The 24,568-nt window shown below is 39.3% G+C and overlaps 1 protein-coding gene across 1 annotated transcript in view; it reads right to left on the minus strand.

Annotated features, from left to right (window-relative positions):
• Nucleotides 1-24,568, minus strand: part of LOC150081624 (calcium uniporter protein, mitochondrial-like) — a 150,776-nt gene that overhangs the window by 102,117 nt on the left and 24,091 nt on the right. Inside the window, 1 exon segment of the mRNA XM_090379488.1 lies at nucleotides 17,386-17,488. Coding sequence (XP_090235614.1) covers nucleotides 17,386-17,488 — 103 coding nt within the window.

Here is a 24,568-nt window from a genome sequence, read left to right on the forward strand (position 1 = left end):
GTAAAGAAAGCATGCACGAGAATGACGAGAAACGGATACAGACGAGAAACAGACAGTAGGTGTTATCAGTCTGGAGCAAAGTTGAGAACAATATATTGATTGACAGGTAGGCGTGGCAAATGATGTGCTGATTAATGCGCGAACACAACACACGATAACATCGGTTTAGTATCACTTTAGCAGCACTAATGGAATCCCATGGGAGCTTGTACCTCTCCCAAAGTGGAGGGGGGGTAACCTAAACTTTTTTTTTTCTTTAGAATCATGGGTGGACTAGCACAAATTGTTTATTAACAAAATATTAATTTATTACTGTACTTTTATTTTTAAAGACACTTGTGCAGATACACACATATCATAACGTCAATCAGCACCTTAAAAGATTCATTGCTACTATTACCTGTTCACAGTTCATTACAAAACTATTATGCACCATTCATTACTGGTAAATACACATCATAATGCCAACCGATAACTACACAGGAGCTTGTCATCTGTCGTGCCCACTACCAATCATTTCATCGTTTGCCACGTCTACCTGTCAATCAATATATCCTTCTCGATTTCTGCTCCAGACTGATAACACCTACCATCTGTTCCAAGTGAGCAGCGCTAGAGTCCAGTGCTAGGAAGCTAATTTTCCGCGTAAGTTATCCGTTGTTCTCGTGCAGGCTTTCTTTACCTTAGCCGTCACATCTTTAAGTAAATCCCACATCAGTACATTGTAATCATTGCCCCCTAGTGGTTCCTTTATCTGCAAATTCTTAATGCATGAAAAGTCACTACTGATAATCAAATCAAGAGTATTGTTTTCTCTCACTGCCTCTCTAACACGCTAGTGTATCGGATGACTGTGTAGAACAAAGTCATCCAATACATTCAGAAAAGTGTTGCTACTGTTTTCTTACTACAGAAAAGGTTAAGGAAGAAAAAGAATTGTAGGAAAAAAAAACTTACTACAGTAAGGTTAAACTTGCTTCAAAACTTATGTAATGATTACACAAATATGATAACATCTACAAAAATTTCAGAAGCCTGGTGGTTAGAGAAAATTAACTTTCCAGGCTTTCCAATTAACTTACACAGTTTATTATTAGCCATATGGTGCAAGGAAGCCTGGGGCTAATGCTGCACCAGGGAAAAAAAAAAAAAAAAAAGTTCCCAAGTTACCCTGATAGAGAGAGAGAGAGAGTCAAAAGTAGAAGGGAATCACCAAGAAAGAGAAGAATGATGATATCCAGCTCGGGACCCTGGGTATGCCAAGCCCATACTCACCAGATGTGAGCTCCTGGGGTTATGCAACATAGTTACCAACAAAATTGCAGTACACACTTAAAATAATATCATAAATGTTCAGTCTATTTTTTTGGCTGATGAGTGGACAGACTGAAAGTCTTAGTGTCCAAATTATATTTAAACTAATATGTGCACATATTAGGATAGTTGGGTTTTAGTACACTGGCCAGATTACATGGTCAATTATTTCTTTTCAAATGGATAAATTAACAGAGAAAAACAAAGCATAATGCTCAAGACGTAAAGAACCCTCAAAGGGCTGCAGAAGGAAAGTGCAATAAAATACAACTACAGTACTATATTTTTCAAACTATCTTCTCCAGTGAAGCATCATCCCATAATGCATGGGATACGTACAAATTAATGGGTGACATGGAAGCCTATGATAGATATAAGTTGGTCTGTAACCAAGTCACAAAGGAGATTAGGCAGGCAAAGGCAGACTACGAAAAATCCTTGGCAAAGGATGCAAAGAAAAACAGAAAAGAGTTCTTTACATATTTGAACTCGAGAAGGAAAGGGATGAATCAGATTGGTCCACGGGATATTGATGGTTCAACAGTTGAGGATCCTGCTCAGGTGGCTAACAATCTAAACGAGTATTTTGCATCTACATTCACGCATGAGGAGTTATTCAGGAAGGAGAATGATGTAGGTAAAGTAAACATTGGCAGTGAGCTGGATGATTTTGTAATAACTGAGAGGAAAGTGGAGGAGAGATTGTTGAGGATAAACATAAAAAAGGCACCTGGGGTGGATGGGATCTATCCAGTTATACTAAAGGAGGCAGCAAAGGAAGTATGCAAACCCATAGCCATAATTATGAGAGCTTCTTTGGACTCAGGGGAGGTACCCATAGACTGGAGATGTGCAAATGTAACCCCAATTCACAAAGGAGGATCAAAGGCTGACACAAGTAATTGTAGACCTGTTAGTTTAACTTCTGTTCCAGGTAAATTAATGGAGGCACTGGTTAAAGAAGCACTGCAGGATCATCTAGACAAGAATTCAGTTATAGCTCAGACGCAGCATGGTTTTGTTAAGGGCAGGTCTTGCCTGACCAATTTGATTGGATACTATGATGTAGTCACAAAAGAACTGGATGCAGGGAATAACTTTGATATTATATATTTGGATCTTAGAAAGGCTTTTGATACTGTTGCACATGGAAGACTGATGCACAAATTGGAGCAGTGTGGCATTGGAGGCAAATTGCTGCTATGGATAAGGGGTTGGTTGAGTGGCAGAAGACAGAGAGTGGTAATCAATGGACACTGCTCAACGTGGACTAATGTTATTAGTGGAGTTCCTCAAGGTTCAGTGTTGGGTCCGTTGTTGTTTTCGGTGTTTATGAATGATATTGATGATGGGATATCAAGTTTAATGTCCAAGTTTGCAGATGATACAAAGGTTGGCAGGGTCGTTAAGGACACTACTGATGCTATGCTGCTGCAACAGGATCTGGAAAGGTTGAACAGATGGGCTGAGAGGTGGCAAATGAAGTTTAACATTGACAAATGTAAAGTACTACATATGGGAAACAGTAACCCCAGAGCAACGTATCAACTCTGCGGTACTACACTGACAGTGGTGGAGAATGAAAAGGACCTGGAGGTAATTGTGCAGGCAGATATGAAGTTCTCTGAGCAGTGCAGACGAGCTGCAAGAGTAGCTCATGGTGTGTTGTCAATGGTATACAGGAATTTTTCTAGCAGGGATAAGGAGGTGATTATTCCCTTGTATAAGGCAATGGTTAGGCCACATCTTGAGTACTGTATACAGGTCTGGAGGCCTCATTTCAAGAAGGATGTAGAACTGCTGGAACGGGTACAGAGAAGGGCAACAAGATTAGTGAATGGAACAAAGGGTTGCTCTTACGAAGAAAGGCTTAAGTTTTGCAAATTACAGAGTCTGGAGACTAGGCACCGGCGAGGTGATCTGATAGAGGTGTATAAGGCTTTGAATGGTTTGAGCATGCTCAATGCCAATGGGATTCTTCATCTTGCTCAGAATAATCACCTCAGAGGGCATAAATTCAAATTGAGGAAGGACGGATGTCGGATAGATGTGCGGAAATTGGCCTTTGGCCAGCGGGTGGTTGGTTGGTGGAACCGACTTCCATCACTTGTTGTAGAAGTTGATAGCCTAAACAAATTTAAAGCTCAACTGGACAGGTATTTGGAACGAACAGATGGGTGAAATGGGAGTGGGGTTTTTTTTTTTTTTTTTTTGGCTGATGCTGAATAAGCTTGCTTTCTTGCATCATATGCCTCTACTAATGCTAATGCTAATAATGAGCCTGAGTGTAGTAGTAGTCTAACCACTACTTTAAAAAAAAAAAAAAAAAAAGTGGCTTAGAAGCTTCTCTTCTCATCAGTATTGTGCATATTGTATCACAGGTCACCAGAGTGCCTGCTTGCTACTTGTCTACACTGCATGGTGAACTTCATATCCACCTAAATCAAAACGTACAAATTTCTCTCCTCCTCAACCATCTTTAACTCCTAGGGTATAAAGCATTTTGGAGTTGTTATTATCCAAATGTAAATCATGCACTTTACAGCATTAAAACTCAGCTACCACTTTTCTGAACATTAACTTAATATTATCTGAAAATAATAACATCACTCCCTGTATGGATGTTATTTGAGAAAATCAGAAACAACTAAAGTCCCAGCACTGATTTGAGAACCCCACTTTTAACACTATTCCATCTGAAGCATAACCATTTTTCAGTCCTCCGCCTTCCATTCTGCAGAATTTTATCCCAAACACCAATTTGTTCCAGTTATACAGTAACCTCTTGTGACAGAGTAGAGTCAAATGCTTTGTTAAAATCCAAATAAACAAGTTAAAATTATTTGGCATTAGCATTAGTAGAGGCATTTGATGCAAGAAAGCAAGCTTATGCAGCATCAGCCAAAAAAAAAAAAAAAAAACCCACTTCCACTTCACCCCTCTGTTCGTTCAAAATACCTGTCCAGCTGAGCCTTAAACTTATTTAGGCTATCAACTTCGACTACAAGGGATGGAAGTCTGTTCCACCAACCAACCACCCGCTGGCTGGCTAAAGGCAAATTTCCGCACGTCTATCCTACATCTGTCTTTCCTCAATTTGAATTTATGCCCTCTCAGGTGATTATTCTGAGCGAGAGGAAGAATCCCATCAGCATTGAGCATGCTCAAACCATTCAATGCTTTATACACCTCTATCAGATCACCTCGCTGGTGCCTAGTCTCCAGACACTGTAATTTGCAAAACTTAAGCCTTTCTTCGTAAGAGCACCCCTTTGTTCCATTCACTAATCTTGTTGCCCTTCTCTGTACTCGTTCCAGCAGCTCTACATTCTTCTTGAAATGAGGCCTGTAGACCTGTATACAGTACTCTAGGTGTGGCCTAACCATTGCCTTATAAAAGGGAATAATCACCTCCTTATCCCTGCTGGAAAAATTCCTGTATATCATTGACAATACTCCATGAGCTACTCTTGCAGCCCATCTGCACTGCTCAGAGAACTTCATATCTGCCTGCACAACCACCCCCAAGTCCCTTTCATTCTCTACCACTGTCAGTGTAGTACCACAGAGTTGATACGTTGCTCTGGGGTGGGTTGCTGTTTCCCATGTGTAGTACTTTACTTTTGTCAATGTTAAACTTCATTTGCCACCTCTCAGCCCATCTGCTCAACCTTTCCAGATCCTGTTGCAGCAGCATAGTGTCAGTAGAGGGCTTAGAGGGGAAAAGGTATCCTGTGTGTTATCAGACACTCAGCCTAAAACACTGATGGATCCAATATCTCTCTATTACAAAAGATTTAGGAGAAGTCCAGTTGGCCTGCCTCCCTAAAATCCACTCATGCACACCTTCTCGATGGTAAGCCCTGTTACGTCACTTAGGTGGCAACGAACGTGTAGAGTGGTTCTCTTCAAGACGCCTGGTCAGCGCGAAGAGGAAAAGACCAAACCCTCCAGCAATGAGAGCACAACAATACAAATGGCCCTCAGTCCCCAGCAGCTTTCACTCTCCCTCTTACGGCAGCGAGAGGATCAGAGTGGAGGCAGAGGGTGCTAAGAATCTCTGGGTACGACCAGGCTGCCATGCACAGAAATTGAACTTGGCTTGTTATAACGTACGATCACTCATCAGTGAAGACAGGATATTAGAGCTGGAAAAGGAATTAGAAAATGTGAATTGGAATATCATCGGTTTGGCTGAAACAAGAAGAAGAAATGAATCACTTATAAATTTATCAAGTGGAAATCTGCTGTACACCAATGGAAACAGTGAAAGGAGTGAAGGTGGAGTTAGGTTTCTGGTCCATAAAGATTTTAAAAACAACATTTTGGAATTCAAAAGTACATCACCAAGGGTGTCAAGACTAATACTCAAGATTTCTAAGAGGTACAAGCTAAAGATTATAATGATTTATGCACCAACATCAAGCCATGATGATGAAGAGGTTGAAGAAATGTACACTGAAATTGAGTCTTTTAGATGAGCAGAAAACCCACTACACTATTATTATGGGGGACTTCAATGCTAAGGTTGGAAAAAGGCAAAACAGTGCAGAAAGAGGAACTATAGGAAATTTTGGAATTGGTGAAAGACTTGTGGAATTTGCAGAATCTCAAGGAATGTCAGTAATGAACACTTTTTTCAAGAAAAGGGTGAACAGAAAGTGGACATGGAAGAGTCCAAATGGATTAACAACTAATGAAATCGACTTCATCCTCACTAACAGAAGATATATTGTGAATGATGTTACCGTCCTGAATAAGGTAAATGTTGGAAGTGATCACAGAATGGTAAGATGTACACTTGATATAGATGTAGGAAAGGAAAGGAAAAAACTGACTCGAGTAAATAATACAAAGGTCTTTGAAATAACAGAGGAGGAGAAAAAAACAGTATGTACTGGAACTTAAGAACAAGTTTGAGCTTCTGCAGACTGCTCAGGACCAAGATATCGACGAGGAATATTACAACTTTCTGAAAGTGATAAAGCCCAAGAAACCTAGAGGGAAACAGAAATCCAAAGAAGAAAAAATTAGTCAAGAAACACTTGTCATGATGAACCAAAGACAACAAATGAAGAGCAAGAAAAACACTGACAGGGAGAAAATTGAGTATACTGAGTTATGCAAAACCATTAGAAAGAGACTCAGAGAGGACATAAGAAGATTTAACACAAGAAAAGTAGAACAAGCATTAAGGGAAAACAAAGGATTTAAATCAGCAGCCATGAGCAGTAATACAGAAAGACAAATGATACTGAAACTGAAGAATAGCGATGGTGTACTTATAAACAGCAGAGAAGGCATAATTCAAATAGCAGAAGACTACCATAGAGAATTATACAAGGAGCGAGGGAATGATACCAGCAGTGGGGAAGATAGATTGCAAAGTAGCAACACATACGACATACCCGATATTCTTCCTGATGAGGTAGAACATGCATTGAAGAAAATGAAGAATCGGAAAGCCCCGGGACAAGATGAAGTTACTGTAGAGTTGTTAAAATTGGGAGGAAGAGACATAACACAAAACCTGGCAAGGCTCTTCACAAAGTGCATTAGAAAAGGTGTGATGCCAATGCAGTGGAATAATGCAATCATAGTTTTGCTGCATAAGAAAGGAGATAAATCAGAAATTGGAAATTATAGACCAATTAGCTTGTTATCCCATATCTACAAGTTGTTCACAAGGGTCATTACTAACAGATTAGAAAGAATACTTGATGAGAATCAACCAAAAGAGCAAGCTGGCTTTAGGACAGGATTCTCAACTATGGATCACCTTCACGTAATATCACAGCTAATGGAGAAAGCAAATGAATATAAAACACCATTATGCCTGGCATTTGAAAAGGCATTTGACTCCATACAGCATAAGCAATGTTTCGGGCACTGGAAAGACAAGGCATAGATACTCCATATATTATGATTTTGAAGAAAATATATGAGAGTGCTACATCCTTTATTAGACTAGACAAAGACAGTAGCAAATTTAAAATCGAGAAAGGAGTTCGACAAGGAGACACAATATCTCCAAAGCTGTTTACTGCTGCCCTTGAGGAAGCTTTCAGAAGATTAGACTGGTCGCAGAAAGGAGTCAATGTGAACGGAGAGTACCTAAACCATTTACGATTTGCAGATGACATTGTGGTCATAAGCCACGATCCCAAAGAATTAGAGGAAAATCTTAGTTATGCACAGTTAGTAAGGATTTTGGACTAAAGATGAATATGGCTAAAACAAAAGTAATGATGAACAAGTATGTCACGGAAAGGGAAATAATGATTGAAGGAGCAGTAATTGAAAAGGTGGAGTCATATACTTATCTGGGACAAGTTGTTAGCTGTAATAATGATAAATGGCTGGAAGTCAAGAGAAGAATAAATTTTGGATGGATAGCATTCAGGAAATATAGTCACATAGTGAAGAGCAATATCCCAGTTTGTCTGAAACGTAAAATAATGAATCAATGTATACTCCCCACCATGACTTATGGAAGTGAAACTTGGGCACTCACCAAAAGAATGGAAGAGAAGCTAAGAACTACACAGCGAAGAATGGAACAAATTATATTGGGAATCAGACTGTTAGATAAGAAGAGAAACATGGATTAGGCAGCAAACTCAAGTAAAGGACATTCTTATCAAAACTAAAGAACTAAAATGGTCTTGGGCAGGACACATAGCTCGAAGACATGATGACAGATGGACTAAGAAAATAACAGAATGGTACCCAAGAGGAGCTAGAAGAAAACCTGGAAGACAAAGGCGGAGATGGATAGATGAAATTCATGAGTTTTTGAGTAGTAAATGGATGGCCAGTGCTCAAAACAGAAGGAACTGGAAAGTTGCTGGAGAGGCCTTCATCCTGCAGTGGATTGAAAATGGCTGATGATGATGAGTGTCAGTAGTGTCCTTGACAACCCTGCCAACCTTTGTATCGTCTGCAAACTTGGACATTAAGCTTGATATACCATCATCAATATCATTTATAAATACAGAAAACAATTTTTTATTATTATTATTTTTTTTTATGTAAACCCCAAACGAGAGGTATTAGAACCTATAGTACTTAGTACCGTGCTTGGGTTGGAGGTTGAGAAGACGAAAGAAGATATTTGTTAACATTGGACTTGAACTTCTGTAGATTGTAATTTTTAGGAAATACGTATGAAGGAAGGTTGTTCCAGAAAACAGCAGTTGAATGAATAAATGAGGAAGATGAAAAGTTGGTTCTGTGGGTTTGAAGTTGGACAGTAAATGGATGTTGGCTGGTGGTGGCACGTGTTCGGACTGTTTTGGAGAGAGCGGGAATTATAGAAGCCAATTCAGAAGAACAGTGCCCACGGAAGTATCTGTAGAAGAGGTATGCAGCAGAAACAGTACGTCTATGAGAAAGCGAGTGGAGAGACTCTGTTAGAGATGAATCATTAATTAACCTAACTGCCCTCTGCTGAATGGAATCAAGAAGCCTGAGAGAGGTTTTGGAGGCACCACCCAAGATGTGGGAACAATATTCCATGGCAGGGCGGATTTGCAATTTTTACAGAGTGGGCAGCTGTTTGGAAAAAAGTAACGACAAGAGCGAAACAGAAAACCAAGTTTTTTAGATGCAGAGGAAGCAATATTTGTAATGTGCTTGTGCCAAGAGATTAGAAGTCAGGGTAATCCCCAAAAGAGAAGCATAGGAGCAGAAGAATCCTTTTTGCAAGATATAAGACAAGACTTAGTTTTAGAAGGGTTGAAATCAACTAAGTTGTCTTTGCCCCACTGGAGAATTATCTGAAGATCAGCATTTAAGGAATTGGTAGCAGATTTTTGAGAAGTTGATTGAACAGGGAAAGGTTTCTCAAACTGGAAAGTGGAATGCAACGTACTATCATCGGCAAAACTATAGATAGAATTTCTAGTCAATGGAAGAAGGTCATTAATATACAAGACGAAAAGAGTGGGGGAAAAACTGAATCTTGGGGGACACCGGCATTAGTGGAGAAGTTAGAAGACAGAGCCATCTACCATCACCCTCAGTGAGCGATCAGAGAGAAAACTGGATAACGAATTACTAAAAACAGTTGGCAAACCATAAGATGGAAGCTTGTTTAGAAGACCTTTATGCCAAAGACGATCGAAAGCCTTTGAGATGTCATTACTTGTGTTTCACCAAATCTTTCCATTGAATTCATACATAAATGGGTAACATAAGCCAGAACATCACCAGTAGATCGACACTGACAAAATCAATACTGGCGATCGTTGATCAGACAGAAGGTTTCTAGGCAGTTTAAGAGTTGGCAGTTAATTGATTTCTCCATTACTTTAGAAAGAGTAGAAGTAATTGCAATGGGACGATAATTGGATGGGAGAGATTTGTCACCCTTTTTAGAAACTGGCTGGATATGGGAAAATTTTCAAGTAGAAGGAAAAACACCTTTGGAATAAGAAAGTGAAAAAAAGCAGCAAAGAACAGGAGTAAGTATAGGAGCACAGGTTTTGACAACAAGTGGAGAAATACCATCAGGACCTGGAGCTTTCTTAACATCAAGATTCATCAAAATGCTTCTGACGGAAGACCACAGGAGGCATTGAATAGAGCATGTTGGGAGGTGTTTTACCAAGATCATTAATATGAGTTGGAAGAAAAATGGGATGCTAGCAGGTCAGCTTTATCCTTGGCTGAAGTAACAACAGAACCATCTGGTATGGACAGAGGTGGGAGCAGAGATGTCCAAAAGTTGCGGCCAATAGCTTTGGCAAGGGACCAGAGTGCTCGGCTACCATTAGTGAAAGAAGAAAGTTTTCTACTCTTAGCCTGTTCAAACTCTAGTTTGGCCTGATTAATAACTGATTTACAATTGTTGGGAGCTTTGGTGTAGGCAAAAAATGAAACCGAATTAGAAACAAGCCAATTACGATATGCAACATTCTTCTCTTGAACACCCTTAGCACATTTATTGGAAAACCAAGGTTTAGATACAGGACGAGATTTTAAAGTGGCGTGTGGGAGAAAGGATTCCATTCCTACAAGAAGAATTTCACTGACACGATCTCAGCAAACGTTGACATCACAAGTTTTGAAACAGTAATCCGACCAATGAAAAGAAATCTCTAAGGTCATCCCATTTTGCATTCTTGTAATGCCAAACAACAAGAGATTGGGAATAGCCATGAGATAAAGGCTCCATTGGAGAAGAGACAATCACCAAGTTGTGATCTGAAGTGCCCAAAGGACCTCTCACTTCTACCGTGTACTTAGAACAGTTGTTTGTGAGAAAAAGATCAAGCATGTTGGCTGTGTGATTAGGATTGTCCAGTATTCTTGTAGGTAAATGAACAATCTGTGCAAGGTCATTAGTAATTGCAAAAGCCTCAGCATCTCTACCAGCTGGGTCAGTGTGACTAGAAAACGGAAGCCAGCTGGAGTTGTGAACATTAAAATCACCAAGGAAAATTACCTCACTGTTAGGAAAGTTGGACTGAAGAAAGTCAAGTTTCAAAGAGAGGAAGTCAAAAAGCTCCAAGTGATTAGTGGAGTTGGGAGAACGGTAGAGACAAAAGATGAATTTTACACGATGAGGTAGAGAGATTTTAAGCCAGAGAAGATCAAAGAGAGTAGATTCCAAATTGCCAAGTCTCTGACAGGGAATGTCAGAACGGACATATTTATGAAAACCCCAAACACGAAAGGTATCAAAACCTATAGTACTTAGTACCGTGCATGGGTTGAAGGAGAAGTATGGGGGGGAGGGGGATGCCGGAATCTTTGCTCTAGAGACTAAACGTGGGTTTCACCACTTCAAGCCTCCAATAAGCAAAGTGGTGGTATTTCACCAGTTGATGAAGTCGTCTACCACCTGAATATATGCACAAGTACCACCTTTGAAGCAAAAGGAATCATACAGCAAATAATCTGGGCATCTGAGATCAGCAGTAGTTGAATCAACTGATAACTGAGATTCTGTCAGAAAAGTACATGGGGTTTGGCAGACTGAAAGTGGAAATGGACATCGTTAAGATTAGAACTGAGACCACGTATATTTATGAAATGAATTAGGAAGTGCTTGGGAGGTTTAGATCTGTTCGCAGGTAAGCTTTCTCTATTAGTTTGACAATTCATGGTGTATTCAATAGTAAGAAAAAGTGATAAAGTAATGAAATTTTTGGATATGGCGTACACATGGTAAGAATATACCCAGATAATTGACATAACGTGGCCTCAACAATGCTTCCCGCATACACACTACTCGGACTCCCTCCAGTCACTATCTGGCAGAGTAGAGGTAGCAAGATTATACACTAGCTGATCCGGAAGCCTCCTAGAGAGTTACCAATATGTTCGGTCCGGTGTACTAACTAGCAGCCGGCCTGCGAACACCATTTTAGAGCTGTACCCTCAAAACGTAAGGAATATTGGATCTCATCATGATGTTCATCATAACCTCAAAAGTCATCAATCATACTGCATGATGGAAGAGATATCGAAGGGTTGACCGGAACTTAGCTCAAAAGACTAAACATGGGTTCCATCACTTCAAGCCTCCCATAAGCAAAGTGGTGGTATTGCACCGGTTGATGAGTCATCTACAACCTAGTACTGTCTGGTAACATAGAGGGGCGGCATTCCTCCATGTGGTGTGGGTGCCTGCTTACATTGGTTCACACCTGGGTGGTCACCCACCATGTAATTGTGCATGGAGGTTATACCCAGGATTACTAACAGTCCGACCATCGTTAACGTGCAAGCAGAGGATTTGGCTGTCACAGACCATCCAGACTTCACCGAAATTGGGTCCACTTGACTTGAGTGTCACCTGAATATCTGTTCCATTAGCATTTTAGACTCCCGGGTAACAAGTGCAGCTTGTCTGGCATATTTCAGAGAATGTCTATGACAACCTCAAGGACCCTACATCCAATTCATGAGTGAATCTTTCAAAATAGCTTAATCATTTATTAAACAATACTTTCACTTTTCAAAACTGTGCTGTTTCTTCCACAATACCATATCTATCTAGATGCTCTGGATTGCACTTTTAATCGCTTCCAAAATTTTCCTTTCCACTAAAATTAGATTACTAGGCAGCCTAATTTCAGTTGCTCTTAGAATTGCCTTTATGGATTATAGGCATGTTGGCACTCCCAATTCAAAGGAACCTCCCTTGAGTATGCCCTCATAATTAATCTTAATGGTTCAATGCACTCTCTGGTCACCATCCTCAAAATCATTGAATAAATGCCATCAATCCCAGGAGCCTTTTTGTCTTTAGGTTTGAAAGTTTTTCTGATAAACAGAGGACCATAAACAAAGTCTCAACAAATACAAACCCCTTATATCTCTAATTTCTCCCTCTGCTGACACACCTATCAAGCACAGGGTTAACAGGTACAGTTGTGCCCCAGTATCCACTGATTCAGTTACCTGCGGTTAACCACGAAAAAAAAAAAAAAAAAACGAAAAAACTTAACACATACTACTCACGTGTCCAATACGATGCTTCCCTTCATTTTTTACAATGTCACATATGGTTTGGTCACCAACACTATAATAGTTCTTTGGAGATTTAATGGATGCATCGTTTTCAAACTTTTCAATAATTTCAAGTTTTTGTTTTATTTGAAAGCACAACTCTTGTGCTTGCCCATCATTTTCACGATTTTTAAACAAAAAAAAAAAAAACATTCCAACATCCCTGACATAAATAATGAAACAAAATTTGTCCTTTTTCGATGCAACGGAACACAACAATCGACACAACGCACTAAATCAAACTAAACATTTGGTCTCTCTCTTTTTTTTTTGTTTTGAGCGGTAGGTGTGAAGACAGCAGGGGGTTGCAAGATAATAGGTACATTAATCTCCCAATGACAACTTATAACACCGGTTCTTGTTGCTTATTTACAACTTGCAAAATATCTATTCTAGTTATTACTTGAATTTTTGATTCCTGGTTGATTTTTTATTTTTTTTATTTGGAGTCTTGAAGTGTCCTGGTTAATCCAATCCCGGTAAATCGAGAGTCTGCTGTACTTTATTACCGTATTCCATGTTGGTAATGCCTTACTGTGAGTTTAATTTATCAATTAAACTTTATTATACATGTATATGTACAAGAAAATCGTGTTATATATGGGGTCAGCAGGTGTTGCTTATATTCGCGGTTTCAGCCATCCATGTTAGGTCTTGGAACGTATACCCCGCAGATACCGGGGGGGGGTCTGTAGTGTCCATCTCTGACTAATCCCACTCCCAGGCAATTTTCTTTCCCAGATGGTGACTGCAGTAGACATATAATTACACTCAATTTGGGAAAGAAAACGAGTGCAAATGTACCCTTTTAACAAAGGATAAGGATTAAAGAAGTGTGCAAATGGCCCATGCTCGTGCTCAAAAAAATGGATGAAGCAGCAAAACAACCATAATGTTAAGTCTGCCATTGCCCCTGCTCACTCTTGTAATACTACATGAGGAAAAGTGAAAAACAGTTGTTCATGCTCATGAAAAAGGAGCTTAGTTCCTTTATAAAGATGTGAATATGCTTAAAGTTTCCAGCTTAAAGTTTACCCAAATAGTATTAGCATTAGCATTAGTAGAGGCATTTGATGCAAGAAAGCAAGCTTATGCAGCATCAGCCAAAAAAAAAAATAAATAAATTAAATTAAAATAATAATAATAATAAATAAATAAAAAATAACCACTTCCACTTCACCCCTCGGTTCGTTCGAAATACCTGTCCAGCTGAGCCTTAAACTTATTTAGGCTATCAACTTCCACGACAAGGGATGGAAGTCTGTTCCACCAACCAACCACCCGCTGGCTAAAGGCAAATTTCCGCACGTCTATCCTACATCTGTCTTTCCTCAATTTGAATTTATGCCCTCTCAGGTGATTATTCTGAGCTAGAGGAAGAATCCCATCAGCATTGAGTATGCTCAAACCATTCAAGGCTTTATACACCTCTATCAGATCACCTCGCTGGTGCCTAGTCTCCAGACACTAATTTGCAAAACTTAAGCCTTTCTTCGTAAGAGCACCCCTTTGTTCCATTCACTAATCTTCTTGTTGCCCTTCTCTGTACTCGTTCCAGCAGCTCTACATCCTTCTTGAAATGAGGCCTCCAGACCTGTATACAGTACTCTAGGTGTGGCCTGACCATTGCCTTATACAATGGAATAATCACCTCCTTATCCCTGCTGGAAAAATTCCTGTATATCATTGACAATACTCCATGAGCTACTCTTGCAGCCCGTCTGCACTGCTCAGAGAACTTCATATCTGCCTGCTCAACCACCCCCAAGTCCCTTTCATTCTCTACCACTGTCAGTGTAGTACCACAGAGTTGATACGTTGCTCTGGTGTTGCTGTTTCCCATGTGTAGTACTTTACATTTGTCAATGTTAAACTTCATTTGCCACCTCTCAGCCCATCTGCTCAACCTTTCCAGATCCTGTTGCAGCAGCATAGTGTCAGTAGTGTGTTTGACAACCCTGCCAACCTTTGTATCGTCTGCAAACTTGGACATTAAGCTTGATATACCATCATCAATATCATTTATAAATACAGAAAACAATAATGGACCCAACACTGAGCCCTGAGGGACTCCACTAATAACATTAGTCCACGATGGGCCGTGTCCATTGATTACCACTCTGTCTTCTCCCCCTCAACCACCCCTTTATCCATAGCAGCAATTTGCCTCCAATGTCACACTGCTCCAATTTGTGTAGCAGTCTTCCATGTGCAACAGTATCAAAAGCCTTTCTAAGATCCAAGTATATAATATCAAAGTTATTCCCTGCATCCAGTTCTTTTGTGACTGCATCATAGTATCCAATCAAGTTGGTCAGGCAAGACTTCCCCTTAACAAAACCATGCTGTGTCTGAGCTATAACTGAAGTCTTGTCTAAATGATCCTGTAGTGCTTCTTTAACCAGTGCCTCCATTAATTTTCCTGGAACAGAAGTTAAGCTCACAGGTCTATAATTACTTGTGTCAGCCTTTGATCCTCCTTTGTGAACTGGGGTCACATTTGCACATTTCCAGTCTATGTGTACCTCCCCTGAGTCCAAGGAAGCTCTCATAATTATGGCTAAGGGTTTGCTTACTTCCTTTGCTGCCTCCTTTAATATAACTGGATAGATCCCATCCACCCCGGGTGCCTTTCTTGTGTTTATCTTCAACAGTTTCTCCTCCACTTTACTCCCAGTTATTTCAAGATTCTGTAGCTTACTGCTAGAGTTGAATACACCTCTGGCATTCCTCTTGCTGAACAACTCCTCATGTGTGAATGTCGATGCAAAATATTCATTTAGTTTGTTAGCTACCTGAGCAGGATCATCAACAGTTGACCCATCAATATCAAGTGGACCAATCTGATTCATCCCCTTCCTTCTAGAGTTTACATAAGTAAAGAACTCTTTGCTGTTTTTCTTTGCATCGCTTGCCAAGGATTTCTCGTAATCTGCCTTCGCCTGCCTAACCTCCTTTGTAACTTGGTTGCATATCAACTTGTATCTATCATAGGCTTCTGTGTCATGTGTTAATTTGTAAGTATCCCATGCATTTTTCTTCTCTGCCATATGCCTCATTAGTTCATCTGACATCCATTTTGGCCTAAACCTTGAACAATATTTCTTAGTTGGTATGTAAAGCCTAGTAGCTTCCAAGATAAGTTCTTTGAATGCTTCCCATTTTGAATTTGCTGTTGGTAACATCATCAGTTGGTCCCACTGTATAGAATTTAAATACTGTCTCAGTCCATCGGAGTCGCCTTTACGGAAGCAATAACCCTTCCCTTTACCCCTAATGGTAGTTACCTCTTTGAGTAAATCCCACTTCAGCACACTGTGATCACTGCCTCCTAGTGGTTCATTTATCTGCAGATTCTTAATGCATGAAGAATCACTGCTGATAATCAAATCAAGAGTATTACTCCCTCTAGTTGCCTCCCGAACATGCTGATGTAGAAAACAATCATCCAATAAATCCACAAAAGCCCTGCTAGTGCGTGAGTAACCAGCCCCCAAATTCCAGTCAATAACTGGGAAATTAAAATCTCCCATTATAAGACTCTGATTTACTGGCCCACTATTTCCCTGTACAGTTCCTTATTATACTCATCAGAGTCATTAGGCCTATAGCACACTCCTACTCTCAATTTTGATCTCCCAATGCTTATGTCACACCAAACTGACTCAACACTGCAATGTCCAGCGATGTCGACTGGCTTCACTTCGTTGGTTTTTATGTGTTTCTTAACTAATAGCATAACCCCTCCCCCTTCCTATCCTGTCTATCCTTTCTGTAGATGTTGTACTCCCCAAATTGCAGTTCTGCATCCCTTATAGTGATTCTGTGTGACACCATGTCTCTGATATCCCAACAATATCTGCCTTTGATGTTTTGAGCAATACCTCAAATTCATCAAATTTATTTACTAAACTCCTAGCATTGGTGTACACACAAGTATACCTGCACCTGTTTCTATTCTTAGCCACCCTAACACAACCCATGTGTTTACTTGTACCGCAATGGTTCCCAGCAGTCTCTGAAATACCATGCATCTTGTTTTTCAGGCTTCTGCTCATTCTAATAGAAGCAGTGCAAGAATCTCTTTCACCTCTGCCAGTGGCTACTGTCAATCTATTGGTCTTTGTCTCCCCCCAAGCTAGCAGTTTTCCGACCCACCTAACACTGCCTCGATAGCATCAGCAAATATTCTTGCACCCTTTCTATTTAAGTGTATCCCATCCCTGTAGAAGCAATCTCTCCTGTTAACAAGTACAGTCCAGGCTGAAAAAAATTCTACCCCTTGAGCCTTGCACAATCTTTCCAGGGCCGAATTGATCGACAAGGCTCTAGTGCTAGTTCATGTGTTCCTTCCAAGCTCTGAATATTTAGAGATCAACACCATCTCTTCATTCCACCTAAATGAGGGAAACTGTAATTTCTGAAAATATCAAATAACATTATTTTCTTTAACTTTACATTTTATAATGGATTTAGGAACACTGTAGCATACATAAAAATTCAAACATAAAAATTTATTAAAAAGTCAGGATAGCAATCAGCAAAACATACCATCACTGCTGTTAGGAACCAATCCAGACTGATTCATGCATAATTTTCTCAATGCATTCAATTCACCCCAGTATCTCAAATTAAGCTGTTTACATCTCCATCTCTATAATAAGGAAATATTTTCATAGTTATTATTGCACTAGAATAAAGGAAATGATATAAACTGAATATATTTAATCTGACAGTCATGAAAGATCACTTGACAGGTGACCCTCAAAAATAACATTAATATTCCCACATTATCTGGCAATCGATAATTAAAATCTTAATTTTTTTTTTATATTCCTAAATATAATCAAACTTTTACTGTAATAGTTTCTGAAGTGATTTTTTATGGTTTTTGTGCAGAAATTGCATGCAAGAACATGTCAAGTTAACCCACTACTATCTTTGCAACTATTTCGCATTTTGCTTGAAAGGTGGTGTGGTACAGGACAAGCTCTGATGCTGTGTTTGTTTAGTTTTAGGTTACTTGTTTTCCTTCTCTTCACAAGTACTTGTCATATAATTGTCTTATCCTAAATGTTTTGGAAAGATTTTATTATTTTCAAATAAGTAAAGACAATAACACGAAACCCAATACTCTCTCAAGACAGTTGCTACAATGCAGGGAGTAAGATTTTGTGCACTATGGAGCATGCCAAAACTAAAATAAGAAAGTAAAATAAACTTGAAAAATGGAAGTAACTGGAGTGATAACTTTTCACAGATGAAATCCCTTTATTAAAAAATTACTACCTACTTATTCCAGCATCCCAGAGAAGCAACCTAAGAGAAGTGCCCCAAGGTACAAAAACTGGAAAATGGAAGCAAATATGAGAAACTAATGTTTCTATTTTATCTAAAATGCTTTTTTCTCTACAATTTTCAGCAGTTTTTTTTTTTTTCAAAAAAATAAAAAAATAAATAAAATAAAATAATAATAATAAATTTGAGTATAAAACAGAGCATGTTTTACTGCATTCTATTAAGAAAAGATGAAATAATAATACTGTTTAAGAATTCAAAAACCCAAAATATGTTCAAAAATTAAAAAGAAAGTTGGTGCACATTTGGTGATCCAGCACCATTTTTTGATACATTCTGGATGCCACCACCATCAGGTTAATGATATTGACTGAAGTTTTTTCTGACATGATACAAAGGTGTGCAGGGTGGTAAATTACAATAATCAGGATATGCTACTCGAACAAGGTCTGGATAAATTAGGCAGATGGGGTTTTAGAAATGAAAATTGAAACTTAAAATTGATAAATGCAAAATACTGCTGGAATGACGTATCAGTTAGAGAGCATCATACTCAAGGTAGCAGAGAATGAAAAAGACCTAGGGGTAATTGTACTTTCCAATGTGAAGTTCTCTGATCAGTACATACAGGCTACTACAGCAGTTCATGGTGTTGCTGGTAGGGACAAAAAGGTGATAATCCCATTCTGTAAGGCAATGGTTATGCTACGTTTTGAGTCCTGCATGCAAGTTTGGAAGCTTGCAAAGAATGGCAACAAAATTAGTCAGAGGCACAAAACAGTACTCTTACCAAAAAAGATTTCACTTTTGTAAACCAAGTACCTGTGATCTGAATGAAGTAGATAAGTTTCATCTAGCACTATGGAAGTGGGTAGTAGTTTGAATAAATTTAAAGGTATCGGCAAATTATTAGGAAAGGAAGGACACAAAGTGAATAGTTTTTTCTCTTGCTAATGCTGTATAAAAACTTGCTTCCTTGAATCAATTTGGCATTACTAATATGAACACTTAGCACCAAAGGACTGATAGGATTAAGACAATCCTGACAAACACATGAAGTTTAAAGATCAGCTTTAAAGGAAGTAAAATGAACAAGAAAGAAGTTGCCTCTAAGCTCAATCGTTCAGCCACAAGAGCTGAACTTCAGCTTATGGTGTATGCAAGCTACAGCAGTGTACTCAGATTGCCGTTTGAAGTAGTGACTGGGATCTGGTTTCAGTTGCATTATTCTAATAATGGGCATAATCAAAAGATTTCAATAATAATGACACGAAAACTTGCTTCTTGTCCAAATGTATATTCTTACCATGTTTACACCATATACAGGTTCCTGCTTGCTCTCTCTCTCTCTGAAATTTTTTGGCTGGTGCAGCAAAAGCCTCAGGCTTCCTTGCATCACATGGCTAATTATAATAATATTCAAAAATTTCATTACTTCATACAGCATGTTCCTGCCCCACCTTTTCTTACTATTGAATACACCATAAATTGTCAAACTAATATGGCAAAATTACCTACGAAAAGATCTAAACCTCCCAAACACTTCCTAGTTAATTTCACAAATATACATAGTTTGAGTTCTAATCTCAATGATGCCCATTTCAACTTACAGTCTGCCAAACCCTATGTACTTTTTCTGACAGAATCTCAGTTATCGATTGATTCAACCACTGCTCATCTCAGTTGCCCAAATTATTCACTGTATGATTCCTTTCGTCTAAAAGGTGGTACTTGTGCATACGTACGTTCCGATATTCCCAGTCCGAGACTTGGTAATTCAGAATCTCCTCTTTTCGTTCTTCTATGGCTTAATCTCTCTACTGCATCCTGTCAAATTTATCTGTTGTCTCTACCACTCCACCCGCAATTCCACTAATCACTTGGAACTCTTTGACTTCCTCTCTTTGCAACTTGACATTCTCCAGTCGAACTTTCCTAACAGTGAGGTAATTTTCCTTGATTTTAATGTTCACAACTCCAGCTGCCTTACGTTTTTTAGTCACACAGATCCAGCTGGTCGAAATGCCGAGGCTTTTGTAATTACTAATGACCTCACACAGATTCATTTATCTACCAGAATACCAGACAATCCTAACCATACAGCCAACACCCTTGATCTTTTTCTCACAAACAACCCTTCTAAGTATATGGTCGAAGTGGGTGATCCTTTAAGCACCTCAGATCACAACTGGGTGATTGTCTCTGCTCCAATGGAGTCTTTATCTCATGGCTATTCCCAATGTCGTGTTATTTGGCATTACAAGAATGCAAAATGGGATGATCTGCGAGATTTTTTTTCTTCTTTTCCTTGGTCTGATTACTGTTTCAAAACTTCTGATGTCAATGTATGCTCAGATCATGTCAGTGAAATTATTCTAATAGGAATGGAATCCTTTATTCCACCTGAAAATCTTGTCCTTTATCTAAACCTTGGTTTTCCAATAAATGTGCTAAGGCTGTTCGTGTGAAGAATGTTGCATATCATAATTGGCTTGTTTCCAATTCAGTTTCATTTTCTGCCTACACCAGAGCTCTCAACAATTGTAAAGCAGTTATTAATCAGTCCAAACTAGATTTTGAACAGGCTAAGAGAAGAAAACTTGTTTCTTGCACTAATGGTAGCTGAGCATTCTGGTCTTCTGCCAAAGTTATTGGCTGCAACTTTTGCCGATCTCTCTCCCACCTCTGTCAGTACCAGATAGTTCTAATTGTTACTTCAACCAAGGATAAAGCTGGCCTGCTAGCATCCCATTTTTCTTCCAACTCATGTATTAATGATCTTGGTAAAATACCTCCCACCATGCTCCATTCAATGCCTCCTGTGGTCTTCCATCAAAAGGAAGTCAGAAGGATTTTGATGAATCTTGATGCTAAGGAAGTTCCAAGTCCCAATGGTATTTCTCCACTTGTTCTCAAAACCTGTGCTCCTGAACTTACTCCTGTTCTTTGCCACCTTTTTTTACAATTGTTGTATTCCAAAGGTGTTTTTCCTTCTGCTTGGAAATTTGCTCATATATAGCCAGTTCCTAAAAAGGTTGACAAATCCCTCCCATCAAATTATCATCCCATTGCAATTACTTCTACTCTTTCTAAAGTAATGGAGAAATCAATTAACTGCCACCTCTTAAACTATCTAGAAACCTTCTGTCATATCAATGATCGCCAGTATTGATTCCGTCAGTGTGGATCCAGTGGTAATATTCTGGGCTTATGTTACCCATTTATGGACAAATTCAATGGAAAATTTTCAATGAAACATAAGCAGTTGCTCATGACATTTCAAAGGCTTTCAATCGTGTCAGGCATTAAAGTCTTCTAAACAAGCTTCAATCTTATGGTTGGTCAACTGTTTTTTGTAATTGGTTATCCAGTTTTCTCTCTGACTGCTCACTGAGGATGATGGTAGATGGCTCTGCCTTCTGACTTCTTCACCAATGCTGGTGTCCTCCCAAGGTTCAGTTCTTTCCCCCACTCTTTTCCTCTTGTATATTAATGACCTTCCATTGACCGGAACTCCTATCCATAGTTTTGCTGATGATAACCATTGCCTTCCACTTTCCAGTTTGAGAAACCTTTCCCTGCTCAACCAGCTTCAACTTCTCTAATATCTGCTACCAATTCCTTAAATGCCGATCTCCAGATAATTCTTCAGTGGGGCAAAGAGACAACTTAACTGATTTTAATCCTTCTAAAACTCAGTCCTGTCTTATATCTTGCAAAAAGGATCCTTCTGCTCCTTTGGTGACACTCCGATTTCTAGGCAAGATGATATCTCTCTTTTGGGGATTACCCTAACCCAATCTCTCTTGGCACAAGCACATTACAAATATTGCTTCCTCTGCATCTAAAAAACTTTTTTTTTCTCTCTTTCACTCTCGGCTTTAGTTTCCTTCCAAGCAACTGTTCACTCTGTACAAATCGCAAATCCGCCCTACCATGGAATATTGTTCTCACATCTGGGGCAGTGCCCCCAAAATCTCTCTCAGGCTTCTAGATTCCATTCAAAAGATGGCAGTAATGTTAATTAATGACTCATCTCTAACAGTCTCTCCACTTGCTGTTTCATAGACTTACTGTTTCAGCTGCGTGCCTCTTCTACGGATCCATGGGCACTGTTCTTCTGAATTGGCTGTTATAATTCCTACTCTTTCTTTCAAAAGAGTCCGAACATGTGCCGCCACCAGCCAACGTCCATTTACTGTCCAACTTCAAACTCACAGAGCCAACTTTTCATCTTCCTTGTTTATTCATTCAACTGCCATTTTCTGGAACAACCTTCCTTCATACGTATTTCCTGAAAATTACAGTCTACAGAAGTTCAAGTCTAATGTCAAAAAAGATCTTTTGTCTTCTCAACCTCAAACCTATGCATGGTACTAAGTACTATAGGTTCTAATACCTCTCATGTTTGGGGTTTTCATTAAAAAGAAATGGTAGTCAAGAATTCTGGTTCCTTGTATCAATGATCTTTGTAAACCACCTCTATCATTCCCAAATACATTCCATTCAATGCCTCCTGTAGTCTTCTGTGAAAAGGATGTCAAAAGAATTTTGAACAGTCTCGATGCCAAGAAAGCACTAGGTCCTGATGGTATTTCTGCACTTGTTCTCAAAATCTGTACTGCAGAACTAACTCCTGCTCTGTGTTGCCTTTTTACACTTTCTTAATCCGCTGGTGTTTTTTCTTCTGCTTGGAAATTCTCATATCCAGGCAGTTCCTAAAAAGGGTGAAAAATCACTCCCAACTAATTATTGTCCTACTGCACTTACTTCAACACATTCTAATGTAATGGGGAAATTATTAACTGTCAACTCCTGAACTTTCTAGAAGACATCCATCTGATCAATGATTACAGTATAGATTCCATCAGGGTATCCACAGGTGATATGCTGGCTTATGTTACCTATCTATGGGCAAATTCAATGGAAAAGTTTGGTGAAATTCAAAATTTCGACATTTCAAAGGCTTTTGATCTGTTTGGCATAAAGTCTTTTAAATAAGCTTCCATCTTATGGTTTGCCAACTGTTTTTTGTAAGTGGGTATCCAGTTCCCCCCTCTGACTGCTCACTGTGCATGATGGTAGACAGCTCCATATCTTCTTATTTCTTCACTAATGCTGGTGTTCCAAGGTTCAACTCTTTATCCCACTCTTTTCCTCTTGTATATTAATGACCTTCTTCACTGACTGGAAATCCTATCCATAGCTTTGCTGATGATAGCAGAGTGTATTCTACCTTCCAGTTTGAGAAACCTTGTCCTATATAAACATCTTCAACCTCCTACTGTATATCCACTACCAATTCTTTAAATGCTGATCTTCAGGTAATTCTCTCCTTGTGGGGCAAAGATAAGTTAGTTAATTTCAATCCTTCAAAAATTCAGATCGCCTTATGTCTTGCAAAAATGATTCTTCTGCTCATCTTTGACACTCAGATATCTCTATTAAGGATTACCCTAACTGCTTATTTCTCTTGGCAAAAGCACATCACAGGTATTGCTTCCAGCATCTAAAAAATTGTTTCGCTCTGAGCATTACTTTTATTTTAAACACCTACTCACTTGGTACAAATCTCAAATCTGTCCTACCGTGGAATACTGTTCCATTTGGGGTGGTTCCCCCATAATCTCTCTCATCTCTCAGCCTTTTATACTCCATTCAAAAGAGGGAAGTTAATGAACCATCTCTTACAAAGTCTTCCCACTCTGTCTCATAGATGTTGTTGCAGCCGTAGTTGAAGAAGAAAACTGAATAAGTGTTTCTGTGAAACATCTGCCAGTCAGAAGTAATAACTATGCAGCTTTTAAATTGGAATGCAACCCAAAAGATTTCAATAAAATCTCCCACCCATCTATGTGGCCGAAAGGAGTGATAATCCGACCATTTTATGAGACCTCTCACTGAGACAGACCGCCCCCCTCAGCCATAGCAAAGAACCACTGGATGCCAACTGACTCCTACAGGACCCTGTTATAAAATTGCCAGGCCGAGAATATGATCACAGTGCTTTCGGTGGCACATATCCAGTACCCCCCCCCCCAGTAAACACCAATCTTTTTCATCTACTGTATGCACGTTACCTTCAAACCAAATGGACATGGCTATCCCAACCAGGATCACAAATCACTACTACCCTAAGCCACCTATAAATAAATATTATAGGCCAGCAACCTTGGTAAAAAACCCTATGACAGCTACACTTCAGCTACACTACCAAAATGTGTGCAGCATCAGAAATAAAATTGAGCAGCAACTCCTATCTGCACACTTGGACCTTCTCTGCATCACAAAAATATGGTTAGAACCCTGTCAAGAATGTATTGCGATCACTGTCCCTGCTGGAAATGAGGCCGACCTTTACATTGAGAGATAACAGGAGAGGAGGAGGCACCCCTTTCTTATTTCACCCATCCACTTGCTCCAAATCTTTATCTAG

Source organism: Mastigoproctus giganteus, chromosome 8 (genome assembly GCF_048544385.1).
Source record: "Mastigoproctus giganteus isolate SK-2022 chromosome 8, ASM4854438v1, whole genome shotgun sequence".
NCBI lineage: Eukaryota > Metazoa > Arthropoda > Arachnida > Uropygi > Thelyphonidae > Mastigoproctus > Mastigoproctus giganteus.